General features: G+C 45.2%; 1 protein-coding gene across 18 annotated transcripts in view; it reads left to right on the top strand.

The window, feature by feature from the left end:
- The window catches only part of LOC109880125 (voltage-dependent P/Q-type calcium channel subunit alpha-1A), a 106,731-nt gene that overhangs the window by 63,773 nt on the left and 28,702 nt on the right, over nucleotides 1–14,256 (top strand). For 9 of the 18 annotated variants that reach the window (XM_031834955.1, XM_031834945.1, XM_031834941.1 and 6 more), the window contains 7 exons: nucleotides 3,837–3,902; nucleotides 4,078–4,175; nucleotides 4,260–4,410; nucleotides 5,622–5,749; nucleotides 7,517–7,613; nucleotides 12,971–13,085; nucleotides 13,787–13,894. In XM_031834955.1, the coding sequence (XP_031690815.1) occupies nucleotides 3,837–3,902; nucleotides 4,078–4,175; nucleotides 4,260–4,410; nucleotides 5,622–5,749; nucleotides 7,517–7,613; nucleotides 12,971–13,085; nucleotides 13,787–13,894 (763 nt within the window). Of the gene's footprint in view, nucleotides 1–3,836; nucleotides 3,903–4,077; nucleotides 4,176–4,259; nucleotides 4,411–5,621; nucleotides 5,750–7,516; nucleotides 7,614–8,746; nucleotides 8,844–12,970; nucleotides 13,086–13,786; nucleotides 13,895–14,256 lie in introns of all 18 variants that reach the window. The other 9 variants (XM_031834953.1, XM_031834949.1, XM_031834947.1 and 6 more) reach the window with 3 other exon arrangements.

The raw sequence follows: 14,256 nt of genomic DNA, 5'->3' as shown, positions 1-14,256 counted from the left end.
TTGGTCCTTGGTTGGTGGGTGTTTCTGTAACGGCATTCCTCCTCCTCTTCTGAGGAGAAGCGAGAAGGATCGGAGGACCAATGCGCAGCGTGGTAAGTGTCCATAACGTTTTTTTAAAGACATAAACTAAACACTACAAAACAATAAACGTGAAATGAACAAAACCGAAACAGTACCGTGTGGCAACAAACACACACACGGAAAACAAACACCCACAACTCGAAAATGAAACCCAGGCTACCTAAGTATGATTCTCAATCTGAGACAACTAACGACACCTGCCTCTGATTGAGATCCATACTAGGCTGAACTCAAAACCCCAACATAGAAAAACACACATAGACTGCCCACCCCAACTCACACCCTGACCATACTAAATAAAGACAAAACAAAGGAAATAAAGGTCAGAACAGGACACCATGGTGTTTATACTTGCGTACCGATGAACGTGGTACCGTCAGGTGTTTGGAAATTGCTCCCAAGGATGAACCAGACTTGTGTTGGTCTACATTTTTCTTCTGAGGTCTTGGCTGATTTATTTTGATTTTCCCATGATGTCAAGAAAAGAGGCACTGAGTTTGAAGGTAGGCCTTGAAATACATCCACAGGTACATCTCCAATTGACTCAAATTATGTCAATTAGCCTATAAGAAGCTTCTAAAGCCAAGAAATCATTTTCTGAAATTTTACAAGCTGTTTAAAGGCACAGTCAACTTAATTGTATGTAAACTTCTGACCCACTGGAATTGTGATACAGTGAATTGTAAGTGAAACAATCTGTTTGCAAACAATTGCTGGAAAAAGTCTGTGTCATGCACAAAGTAGATCTCCTAACCGACTTGCCAAAACTATAGTTTGTTAACAACAAATTTGTGGAGTAGTTTAAAAACAAGTTTTAATGACTCCAACCTAAATGTATGTAAACTTCTGACTTCAACTGTACATGTCTAAAGATAGATGTAACATCCCTTCAATACTTATGGGATGAAGATGGAATGTATTCTGACAAATTAATTATGATATTTGTGAGGAAGAAAAAGTCTACAGTCAGATCATGCTCTCCATCCGATCCTGCAAGCCTCTCTGCATACATGTAGACCGTATGATCCTGCCTGCTCTGGACTCCAGAGGAGTTAAAAGGTGACATGATATCCCTAGTTGATATTGACTGTAAACATGAATGACTTTCAGCTCAAAATGAAAGTGTCAAACTCAGTTTATTTCTGTATCTTGCGTTTTGAAAATGAATCACCTGTGAGCGTGTGCATGTGTGTACATGGGGGGTCGCAAGCTTTTAACCACTTCTTTTTGGGAGTCGTGGGTCAAAAAGAGAACTGGTCACTGAATGGTTTGATGAGCTAGCGAAAGGATTGCCGGCTTGCTGTACAGCTATATCATCTGTAGTACAGCTAGCTATATCATCTGCTGTACAGCTATATCATCTGCTGTACAGCTATATCATCTGTAGTACAGCTATATCATCTGTAGTACAGCTAGCTATATAATCTGCTGTACAGCTATATCATCTGTAGTACAGCTATATCATCTGTGGTACAGCTATATCATCTGTAGTACAGCTAGCTATATCATCTGTTGTACAGCTATATCATCTGTAGTACAGCTAGCTATATCATCTGCTGTACAGCTATATCATCTGTAGTACAGCTAGCTATATCATCTGCTGTACAGCTATATCTTCTGTAGTACAGTTATATCATCTGCGGTACAGCTATATCATCTGTAGTACAGTTATATCATCTGCGGTACAGCTATATCATCTGTAGTACAGCTATATCATCTGCTGTACAGCTATATCATCTGCTGTACAGCTATATCATCTGTTGTACAGCTATATCATCTGCTGTACAGCTATATCATCTGTTGTAGACGAAATAAAGAAAAGGGATGTCTGGTAGCCACAATAAATAGACAACGATTTTGTGACATTGGGAGTATAAGGCTCTATCTGCACTAAGCAAAGTTCTGAGATAAGTTCTGAGATATTGAGCATCATTTTTTACATCCCAGATCTCAGATGTGACTTGAGCTCCCTCTCCGGCCTCTAGGTCACCAGGCTGCTCGTTAGGGAGCACACCTGTCACCAGCATTAGGCGCATAATGACACTCACCTGGACTCCATCACCTCCTTGATTACCTGCTCTATATAAGGCCCTCCCTTTGGTATCTTCCCGAGTCGTCATTGTTCCTGTTTCGTGTCGGTGCGCTGTTTGTGTTTCTTGTTTTTTAAATGTATTTATAAAAAAATTCACTCCCTGAACTTGCTTCCCGACTCAGTGTACATCGTTACAGAAGGACGACTCGTCAAGGGGAAGCATCAGGGAGTGTTTTTTTGGTTTATTTTTGTGTTGGTGGTGATGTCGAGTCCTGGTGTTGGAGCCGGAGCTACCTGGGAGGCCTCGGCCGGTTTGTAGGCTTCCATGCCTCAGCGGGTTTGATAGGCTTCCATGCCTCAGCCGGTTTGTAGGCTTCCATGCCTCAGCCGGCTTGTAGGCTTCCATGCCTCAGCAGGTTTGATAGGCTCCCATGCCGAAGCGGGGTGAACAGGTTCCAGTGCCTCGGCCGAGGCAACCGGGGAGATCTCAGCCGGCTCATCAGGTTCACTCCTCAACCGGTTTGTCAGGTTTCTGCTCCTCAGCGGAGGCAACCTGTCCGCTCTGGATCCCCGGGATTGTCCCTGTGGTTGGCGTCCTGCGGCTGGAGCCGAACGCACCGGGGAGGAGGTACTGTCACGTATGCTCTCTCTCCGGCACTCTAGGTCGTCATGCTCCCACGCCTCAGCTGGATTGATAGGTTCCCGCACCTTGGCAGAGGTGACCAGTCCGCTCCTGATCCCTGGGGTCGTTATCTTGGTCGGCATCCTGCGGCTGGAGCCGCACGTCGGGGAGGGGGTACTGTCACGTGCTCCCTCGCCGGCCTCTAGGTCACCAGGCTGCTCTTTAGCGTTACGCGCACAATGACACTCACCTGGACTCCATCACCTCCTTGACTACCTGCTCTTTATGTCACTCCCTTTGGTTCCTCCCCCAGTCGTCATTGTTTCTGTTCCCGGTTCATGTCTGTGCATTGTTTTGTTCATTTATTAATTAAATGTATTCACTCCCTGAACTTGCTTCCCGACTCTCATACATCGCTCCATCCGAAGTGTTTTGTAGTGAGTTCTTTTTAGGGGCATGCATTAGAAGATAAGCTTATGGTTCTGAAATGTTAATGTATGTTCAGCCATATGGTTCTATTTGACACTTCTAAATTAGACATATTCAGTTCTTACGACTGTAGCTATTTGAATACATAAATGATAGAATTAGTATATTACCAAAATAGTCATGCATTATGATCATTAGACACATAACTGTCATCACTGAACAACGATGTGACCTCACAGAATTGTATAGTTTACATGTTTTCACTTAATGTACTTTTTCAAAAATATAACTTTACAGACATATGAAGAACCATCTAAAGATCTATTATACGTGGCTAACTCATTTCTGACATGTCAGATAGAACCTTATAGTTCCAAGACCAGGATTTGTAGTTGGAACAAGTCATTGCATGTAGAGATTTGTTTACTTGACTTGTGACTTGACTCGACTTTCCCTTAGAATGCACGACTTGGACTGGACCCGAGACTCGACCTGTTCTTTCTGGGACTCAACTGAAGACATGGAACTTGGGACTTGAGACTTGCTCATGACTCGAATAATAGTGACTTAGTCCCACCTCTGCACAAAACCCACTTAGCAGCATTATGGGGACCGATGACAGAATATACACACACACATTGAATAGTACTCCAGCTCTTTATGTCTGTTTAGGCGCTGCCGTACGTGTGCCTGCTTATCGGCATGCTGTTCTTCATCTATGCCATCATCGGGATGCAGGTGAGTAGAGCCACGAGAAGAAAAACAAGTCAAAATGAATGGTCATTTTTACAGATCAACATGAACTTTATAAAAAGCATCCAGGGAAAGTGACACTTGCCTGCCATAGGGATGTGTGTGAGGTTGTGCATTCTCCCATATTACCTAGGATGCTGACACTTTGTTGTTTTGTCAGCTGTTTGGGAACATAGGGATGGAGGAGGAGGAGGGGAGCGCCATCAACGAACACAACAACTTCAGGACTTTCTTCCAAGCTCTCATGCTGCTCTTCAGGTGTGCGTGTGTGTTTACATTTGTGCGTGCCTGTGTGTACAGTACATGCATACGTGTGTCTCCAACGTGTGTGTATTTGTATAGGAGTGCCACGGGCGAGGCGTGGCATGACATCATGCTGTCGTGTCTTGGAGGGAAGCTCTGTGATCCTCTGGCAGGGAACACTGAACCAGAGTGTGGCAGCCAGTTTGCCTACCTCTACTTTGTGTCCTTCATCTTCTTCTGCTCCTTCCTGGTGAGAAGCACTAGCTGTCTTTCTCTATTCCCCTTTTAGTCATATTTTCCCCCTTAGTGCCGGTTATAGGATTGCAAAATTCCCTAAATCCTAGTTGGAGGATTCCCGGAATCAGGAGGGAATAAGCAGGAAATCCAGAATAGTCCAACCACACTGCAAAACCGGGTAGGTTCTGGCTACTCAAACATTTTGAGGAAACCGATTAACTAAAAAAGTTAAGAAACTTAAATAGCTGAAGTTAGCAGTACTACCTTCATATGTGTAATAAAAATATATATTTTTTGTAAGGTATTCTTAAATGTAACGCTCCCACTAAGCCTTGCCTCCAATAATTTCCCAGTGTGCCTTGCCTTTTCGATTGAATTGTAGAGTTACCACCCATGACTGTATTTGTTAATGACAGAGACATGGTTGTTGAATTCGTTAATTTTCAAGAGTTCCTAGGCAAATTTTATCACTATTATTGAACCATTACATGTATCATAAGGCCTTATACAGTGGCCTGAAACTCTTAGTTTACAGGCCACATCAGTCATGCAAATAGGTTTGCAGAATTCCATAAACATTCCCCAAAAGGTTTCCAGTAATCCTGGGAAATTTACCAAAATTTTGCAACCCTAACTGTAAATCGCATTATGCTGGCTTGTAAAGTGATGTGTAATTCCTATTGGGATTTAGTCAGCGTTAAACTATCCAACAGTTGAAATGTGTATTCACCCACAACCTGCATTCATATTGACTGCCAGGGTTAAGAACAGTGGGAGGAAACAAACTAAGCCATTTAAACTGGAACAACCATTTCAGTAACAAGTGCAAAAATGAAGTGATTGGATTAGAAACATACATTGTAGCATAACATTGAATCAATCAATCACTCAATGTACATGCAAAAACACAGACATTAAAAACAATTCCAAAAAATCTAACTGCAGTAGAGCATGCTAGGGAAAATATATTTTTTTAACATTTAGTTGGTGTGACTTCTCATTTACTTTTGAGTCAGTACCACATAAACATGTTAAGTAATAATGACTTTTTATTGATTTAGAGTACAACTTATGAGAAGTATTTGAGTTAAAAATGCCTTGAGGTTTACAGTGCAGGATTTCCTGAAAACCAGGGAATTTATTTTGCAATCCTAGTCTGTTATAAGTACACACTTGCTTGGCTGACATAATACTGTGTAATAATGTGGCTGTTTGTGTTTTTAGATGCTGAATCTGTTCGTGGCTGTCATCATGGACAACTTTGAGTACCTGACCAGAGACTCCTCCATCCTCGGCCCACATCATCTAGACGAGTATGTCAGGATATGGGCTGAATATGACCAAGCAGCTTGGTGAGTGACACACATGAAAACATCACACACACACACACACACACACACACACACACACACACACACACACACACACACACACACACACACACACACACACACACACACACACACACACACACACACAACCCTGGCACTAGATCAACCCTGGCACTAGATCTCATTAGCCTGTGGTAAAACTGATCTAAGACCAGTCTTTGGGAACATCAGATGAAAAGAGTGGGAGTCTGGGAGCTGTACAGTAACCATGAAGTAAATTACTCCACAGTTATAAAGGACAAGAGACATAAAGGATATAAATGCCAAGTCTCCTGTAGTTGAACTGATCCCAAATCAGTCTAAAGAATCCACACAAGACAGCAGCTGTAGGTGGGATCATGGATCTGAGCAGTAACCTTCTCAGTGATCCAGTTATCCCTCCCTCCCTGTGCCCTCTCCCTCTCTGTGTGTGGTTCAGACCCCCACCCCACCTCCACCCCCTCTGGAATCTGCATACTGCCAAAACTTACTGTGGCAACAAACCTCCCCTTTACTGTACTGTATATTCAACCCCCGTGGAACCTGAAACACGCTAAGTTTCCTAGTATCTGTATTCCAGTGCCTGTTATCCTTCTGCTGTCCTGTAGTCTGCAATGTAGAGGGAGAGAAGAAGAGAAGAGGAGGAGGGAGAGAGATTGAGGGAAGGAGGTAGAGACAGTAGTGGGGGAAGGGAAATTGAGAGAGAGAATGAGAACGACTGAGATGGGTAGGAATATCAAAATAATCCGAATTAAAAGGTTTTGGTAACATGGCGAATTGAGATAAAGACAGGCATGGAAGAAAACAAGGAGGATTTTCTGGAGAGAAGCGAGGGAGGGAAGGAGGGAGGTAGGGAGGGAAGGAGGGAGGTAAGGAGGGAGGGGGGAACAGAAAATCTATGGGGAGATAGGCCTCTGTATGACAAGTGGCTATTACACATTAGGCCATTTAGCATTCACATGCATTTCTAGTTAATGAGCTATTCCTTAATTATACTCCACACACAACCAATTACTGGCACACACCACTGCTGGCAGAGAGGGGGAAGGGAATGAACGAGGGGAATGAGAGAGAGATGGGGATGGGTTCTATTAGGAAGAGGAATTGAGAGAGAGACGGGGGATGGGTTCTATTAGGAAGAGGAATTGAGAGAGAGACGGGGGATGGGTTCTATTAGGAAGAGGAATTGAGAGAGAGACGGGGGATGGGTTCTATTAGGAAGAGGAATTGAGAGAGACGGGGGATGGGTTCTATTAGGAAGAGGAATTGAGAGATAGACATATAGATGGGTTGTATTAGGAAGAGGAATTGAGAGAGACGGGGGATGGGTTCTATTAGGAAGAGGAATTGAGAGCGACGGGGATGGGTTGTATTAGGAAGAGGAATTGAGAGAGAGAGACGGGGGATGGGTTGTATTAGGAAAATGGGGACGATAATAGACAGGAAGTGGTTAAACAGAGAAGGGATAGGCTGAGACAATGGTAGGAACAGGGAAAGACTGCAGTGTCATTGCAGAAGAAAAGCACTACAGCTCAAATGGGTGACGGGCAACAACAATGTGTGTGTGTGTGTGTGTGTGTGGGTGTGTGTGTGTGTAGTATGTGTGTGTGGTGTGTGTACACCGTACAGTAATTTTGCTGTTATGAAATCTTGTTTCTTGTCAATCTTGTGCTCTTCTTTCTTCCCATTGTTCTCTCTTGTCGTATCTGTCCTCTACGTTTGTTCTAACTCCTCCTGTTCTTTTTGCAGCGGTCGCATTCATTATAAGGATATGTACAGTTTATTGCGAGTTATCGACCCGCCTCTTGGCTTAGGAAAGAAATGCCCCCATAGAGTGGCCTGCAAGGTTTGACTTCCCCTACAAATCCTCAACCACACCTGCTACAGCATCCAAGAATGGAATGAGTGTCGCTTATCTGATCTGATTGGATTCATTTTTGTTATACTTTCTCTCTTCTTCTTTATTTTGCCCATTTCTACTTGCATTCTGATCTGAAAGGAGAATGTGTAGGACAATGCAGACACCCAGACGCATGACGTTGTGCACCACTGAAATGAAAAATAAATAAAACACTTTTAAGAGTTTGATTGTGAAGAAAAAAAAAGAATTGTGATTGTTCTCCTTTGGTCATTTTTCTTTGTGTTGTTTTGCTTGCTGTTGAACCACGGCTAGGTGCGGTGCTAGACACACTGTGGGATCTGTAGCATTGCATTGTTCTTGGGAGGGAGGACAGAAACTGCATTGACACCCCACCCTCATCATGGTATTGCCCAGTCCCAGCAGTGGAGCTCAGTGCTTGCCTCTGAAGTCCTCTGCTCTTCTATGCAAACCCTCCCTTCCCACTTGCATAGAACTATATTTTACTTCTACTAAAAGTCTCCAACTCTACTCAACTCCGCTCTTCCTCCTCCCTATACCCCCCTCTTATCTTCTACAAGATATACACCCCCGCCCGCTCAGACCAGTTCTACCCCCCCTCACCCCGCCCGCTCAGACCAGTTCTAGACAGCCTCACCCCGCCCGCTCAGACCAGTTCTACCCCCCCTCACCCCGCCCGCTCAGACCAGTTCTAGACAGCCTCACCCCGCCCGCTCAGACCAGTTCTACCCCCCCTCACCCCGCCAGCTCAGACCAGTTCTAGACAGCCTCACTGCGTCTCTCGCTCTCAAACCAGCCAAATAACTTTGTTTTTGTTTCTTTTTTCTCCTCTCTACTCTTTGCTTTGGTCTCTCTTTCGCTCTCATTCTCTATCTCTCTTTCTATCTGTGTCCCCCTCTCTTCTCTCTCTTCCCTCACTATCTCTTTCTCCCCCTCTCTCTTGCTCTCTCTCCCTCCCTCTTCTCCTTCTCTCTCTACCCTTCTCCCACCCCTACTCTCTTCTCTTATTCTCTCTGCTGTCTCTCTGGTTGGCTGTGGTTGGCTGTGGCTGTTCTGGCTGTGGCTATGGGGGGCGGTGGCTGTGCTGCGCTGACATGCAGTGGCAGGATCAGTTGCAGGGATATGTATGACATGCTCAGGCATATGAGCCCTCCGCTAGGCCTGGGGAACAGGTGCCCGGCGCGGGTGGCCTACAAGGTCAGGACCCCCTAGAACCAGGGGGCTTAGTGCCTCTTCCTCCGCTTTACTGTGTATCCGTAGTGTTGGTGTGTTCTTCTTCTCTACACATTTTGTTTCTGATATTTTGCTTTATCTCCATTTTCTTCTTCTCTTTTGTTATTTGATGGAGGGGAGCGCTGATGTCGTTGTGGGGAATGGGGAGGAGGGATGGAGGGTAGGGGCGGGGGGGTTAGGGTCAAGGGACAAAGGTCAGACAGGTTTATCCACAGGAAGGGGTGAATGGAGGGAACTTCTCAGCTCTTTTGCACCGTGTATACTGACGGAAACACACACACACCTTTAAACACACGTATTATCAAACACAAACACCCACACGTTGTTTTTGCCAGTCAAAGCTTTACAAGAATCTGAGTAGAGTGCAGAGTGGAATAGAATACATCAAATCAGCTGTGGTAACTATAGGAGCTTTGGCTAAAGTACACTTCAGGGGGTCTCAAACTTTGATATTGACTCTAAACAGGTGTGTACATTAGAGTGACCTCTTTAATGTATACTAGTGGAAATATATTAAAGATATCTATTTATCCAAAAATATATATAAATGTTTGGCCAAGCTGGCAAAATAGTGTATACACACAGCTAAACACACATGCATAGACAAAAACACATACATACACACACACCAGTATGCGTGTGCAGCCGGGCTTGGAAGGTCCGTACGACTTCTGTCCTCTGAGTCTCTCCGTCCTGTGGATAGCGCTACTGCAAACACACACACAGGCACACAGGCACACAGGCACACACACACACACACACACACACACACATAGAGGAGCAGGTCTCTGTCTTTACTTGTACAGTAGTCCAACATGTACAAATCGGGATGTATTTTCTGGGTAGAGGACAGAGAGCTGAATATAGTTTGTTGTCTATCTAGTTGGTTGTGTAGTTTGCTAACCAGTTAACTGTTATCATTGCCACAGAATAACGTCTAGCCTCTTTTTCGTAGTAGAATCTCTTCGGGCCTGTAGTAAAATCTGCAAGTGAATCTGTTCCACCCGTCCCCGTTCTTCTGTCAATGCAGTTATACTCTGTTTCCAGTCCCCTCCTCTTCACATGCTGTCTCCTCCCCTCCTCCTAACCCGCCACTCGCATGCCTGCCCCTTCACCCCCACCACCACACGGGCACTACCATTACCTCTCTCACACACTGTCATACACAGTCACACACACACCGACTCACACTCATGCCCGTTAAATACCCTTATATACCTGTGAAATCCTTCAGATATTCTAACACACACTCATATACCCAACTCATTTGGTTGTCACCAACCCTGGTCCTGGAGAACTAACAGTTCTCTGATTCAACTAATCAAGGTCTTGCTGATTAGCTGACCAACAGAATCAAGGACAGAAACCTGTCCTACACACCCTCTCTCTCAGACCAGGGATGGTAGTGACCACTGCTCTAATATAACCTCATACCCCCTATTATAAACCTTACAACACATTATGACACCCTTATGACACATTATGACACCCTTACGACACATTATGACACACACGTGTCCCTTCATAGGCAGATCGCTGTGAGCCTCAGGGGCAGCTAGCAGAACAGTCTGTAGGCACAGAAGATCTCTCTACTGCCAGAACTTACTGTCCCTCAAACCCTCCTTATGCTCCCAGCTGCTCTCCCTACCTGCATCTCTGCTAATCCTTACCTCTACCTCGATCTCTAGCATCCCTCTCGCCGCGTCTCTCTCTCTCTTTCTATTCTTCACTTTGCCATTTCTCTATCTTTCTATTTCTCCTTCTATTTCTCCTTGCCTCTCTCTCTCTCTCTCTCTCTCTGCATATCTGCATCTCTCTGCCTTTCTGTCCTCTGTTCATTCATTCCTATCAGCTCAGCTCATCTCTCCTCTCCCTGCGCCACCTCTCTGCTTTATCCTCTCTTTTCTCTCCCTTCTTCTCCTCCCTCCATTTTGTCCCTCCGTCCTAACAGCCTCCCTCCTGAAGTGTCCCCTGTAATAGAACCCCTCCTTCAGACTTTGACCTCTAACCTTCCATCCCCCACCACCTCCATCTACTGTATCTGGGGGTAACCATAGCAGTCCAGTCTTTGAAAATACCTCTCTCCCCTTTCCCTGTGTAAACTGTCATCTGTAGGTGATGACCTTAGTTTGACATTAAAAACCCACAGACCCCCCTTCTTGCCCTTCACCTGTCCCCTATCCCCCACCCACCATGACTACCTACCGGCCCAATGAGAGAGGTCAAAACCCTCACACTTGACCTTCACCTCTGACCCACAGAATAATGTCCCCTGTATGTGTAGTGTTAAATTCTCACCCCCACTCTCCTCTGTTCAGTAGAGACAGACAGTAGTCTTCAGGCAGGATGCTGTGTTACAGACTCGACCAGCTTGTGTGGTGGTAGATCTTTCTTTTATTCTATCACTTTCAACCTCTTTTTCTTATCACTCGCTGTTTATATCTCTGATGTCTTTTTTCTCTCTCATCCTCCAACCTCTTCTCATCCTCCAACCTCTTCTCATCCTCCAACCTCTTCTCATCCTCCAACCTCTTCTCATCCTCCAACTTCTCCCTTCTTTTGCTTTGAAAATGGTCTCTAAAATGCCACTCACAACCAACCCCCCTCTCTCTTTTCAATTATTTTCTGATAACGAGATGTATTTTTCCCCACCCCCTAACACTTATTGTATAGCCCTCCTCAGGCCTAAGGCAGCCTAACCTAGAACCTCAGCCCATCTTACCTTTTAAAATATGTCTTGATCGGCTGAATTCTGTTCTCACGCTCACCTATTAACTCTGTCAGGCCCTGCACCCATTATTCATTGAGAGATCAGAGGATTTGAATAGAGCTTTACAGCTCTATTGTCTCTGTATGACAACAACAGCCCTTCATTTAATATCTCCTATAGATTTAGCACATGTAGTTTCAATGATGTCATATCCTCCTGCCAGTAACCACTACTAAAGCCAAACAGATAAACATGATTGTATTATTAAACCACACAGAGGATGCTTTCTGTGTGCGGCTGTGCCACTGCTTGTCCTGTGAAGCATTATGTGTGTGCACCGCATGTTGCATGGGGGGGACAGGGGAGGATGGGGTATGTGTCACAGGGTTTTGGGGTAGGGGAGCGGAGTGCTTGGCATGGTCTTGCTGCATGTCTGGGATGTCGCAGTGACAACGGTTACTGCGAGCCTGTCTCACACACTCTAACGTCACGTTGTCTGTGTATGTTGTCTGTGCATGTGTGTGTGTGTTGGCTCGTGTCCATTTCTCTTATATTGACAAGACCAGAAGGTGGATAAAGGATAAATGAAAATGATGACGTTCCCCTCCCCCTGTCCCTCACTTTTGGTTTATCGCTTTATGGCCTGGTCTCTGTTGAACTCTGTGAATCTCCAATCCACTACGGGGAGCTCTGTTAGTGGCAGCCAGCTGTCTGCTCTTACTGATCTAGAATCAGATTAATATCCCATAATCCTGAACTAAACCATTTAAGGGGAAAACGCACAAAACTGACATTGGATCAGAGTCTAACTTCATCCTACACCCTCTATCAGAGAAGGCATAAATAATGCTGTGACACTACTGAACCTGTGAGGTCCTCCTAAGTAACACAACAAGGACTGTTACAAGGTAACAAGAGGAACCAACCAACTCATAGTAATCAGTAGTGGTAGTGTAATGTTAACCTTTTTAACCCTTTGGCTCTCACAGGTTGTAAAGAAATAATGGTATCATTTGCCACTGCCATGAAAGGATCAAATGACTGAAATATCAATGTTTACATCTTTTTGGTACTGACAGTACCAAATAACAACTCAGCTGCCAAACAGCTGCCATAACTGGTGTAGCAGTGCCAATGACACATTGTATAGTTGACAGACAGACGTACAGATTGACAGACAGACTCATAGAACCTGCTACAAAAAATGACAGAGCTCCCTTTCCTCCCCTTCTCCCTCACCCCCCCTCTCCCCAACCCCCTTTCCCCAACCTCCTTTCCCTCTCTCCTCACCTGGAGGTTCAGAGCACACCTATACCTCCACTTCCTGGGGGGCGGGCCCTTTTTACTCACCCACCTTCCCCCGATTGTCTCTTTCCAACAGAGGCTGCTGCGGATGGACCTCCCGGTCGCCGACGACAACTCAGTCCACTTCAACTCCACCCTGATGGCCCTGATCCGCACGGCGCTGGACATCAAGATCGCCAAGGGTACGGAAGGTTTGGAACCCCTCTTTCCTGCTTGCCTTTTTCACCATCTCCTCCCCCTGTTTCTTGTCTTCCCTAGAACAGAGCAGGGCAGTCTGCTACTGTAAGGTAGCAGTGTGTACCCTGCTGTATCGTGTGTACCCTGCTGTCCCTGACACCTACATGGGTCCCTCTGCTTCTCCCACGGTGTCCTAAGTACAGCTCTTTTTCTATAGAGTTTGTATGGTTCTTATTAACCAATAGAATGTAATGTGTACTACCAGCCATACTGTCAGTGTAATGGGGTTTCAAATAGGCTACAGTTCTCTTTTTGTAGAGTTCTTATGTGAAATTACAATCATAGTTTCAATGTAATTAAGTCTCACTTTATTTGGTTGGCCCAATTAAAGTGAAGATGGCCAGACATTTAATCCCCATGTCTCTGTGTTACATGGCTCATCCACACTATATATTTAAACTGGGAGTCAAAGCTCACCTCTATAAACAAACACATTCTCTTGTGTCTGTGTGCTTGTGTGTGTTTTCATGTCTGTGTGTCAATTCTTACACCTCTATGGCTCTGCTGTGTATTTGTATTGATGTGAATGTGTGTGTTTATGTGTGTGTGTTACTATTATATGTGTGTGTATACACTGGTGCGTGTGTGTGTGTGTGTGTGTGTGCCTGCGTGTGTGCATGTGCCTGCTTGTGTGTGTGTTATTGCGTGTGTGTAGGAGGTGTGGACAAACACCAGATGGATGCAGAGCTGAGGAAAGAGATGATGGCGATTTGGCCCAATCTCTCCCAGAAGACCCTGGACCTCTTAGTCACGCCACATAAGTGTAAGTTGCAGTGTGTTTGGACTGCGACGCGATGCCAGTGTCTGTCTACTTCTTCATGCCACCCGAGGACAGCTTCTCTCAACCAGTCTCCTTCACTGCTGCACCCTCTGATACAGCAGGCACAGCCCCCTACACACACACACACACACACACACACACACACACACACACACACACACACACACACACTTATTATGTACACATAGACACATAGCAACACACGTACACAAGATCCCATGATTCCCACCAGTCCAATCCTCGAAGACGACACACCTAATTTTGGATCTCCATCTCCAGCCTCCATACACCTCCACCAGCCCTAGCCCCATTTCCCTACAGCAGGCCATGTACCCCATCCCCCA

This window comes from Oncorhynchus kisutch, linkage group LG10 (assembly GCF_002021735.2).
Source record: "Oncorhynchus kisutch isolate 150728-3 linkage group LG10, Okis_V2, whole genome shotgun sequence".
NCBI lineage: Eukaryota > Metazoa > Chordata > Actinopteri > Salmoniformes > Salmonidae > Oncorhynchus > Oncorhynchus kisutch.
Note: the sequence above shows the minus strand (reverse complement) of the source record. Positions and strands in the feature narration are given on the sequence as shown.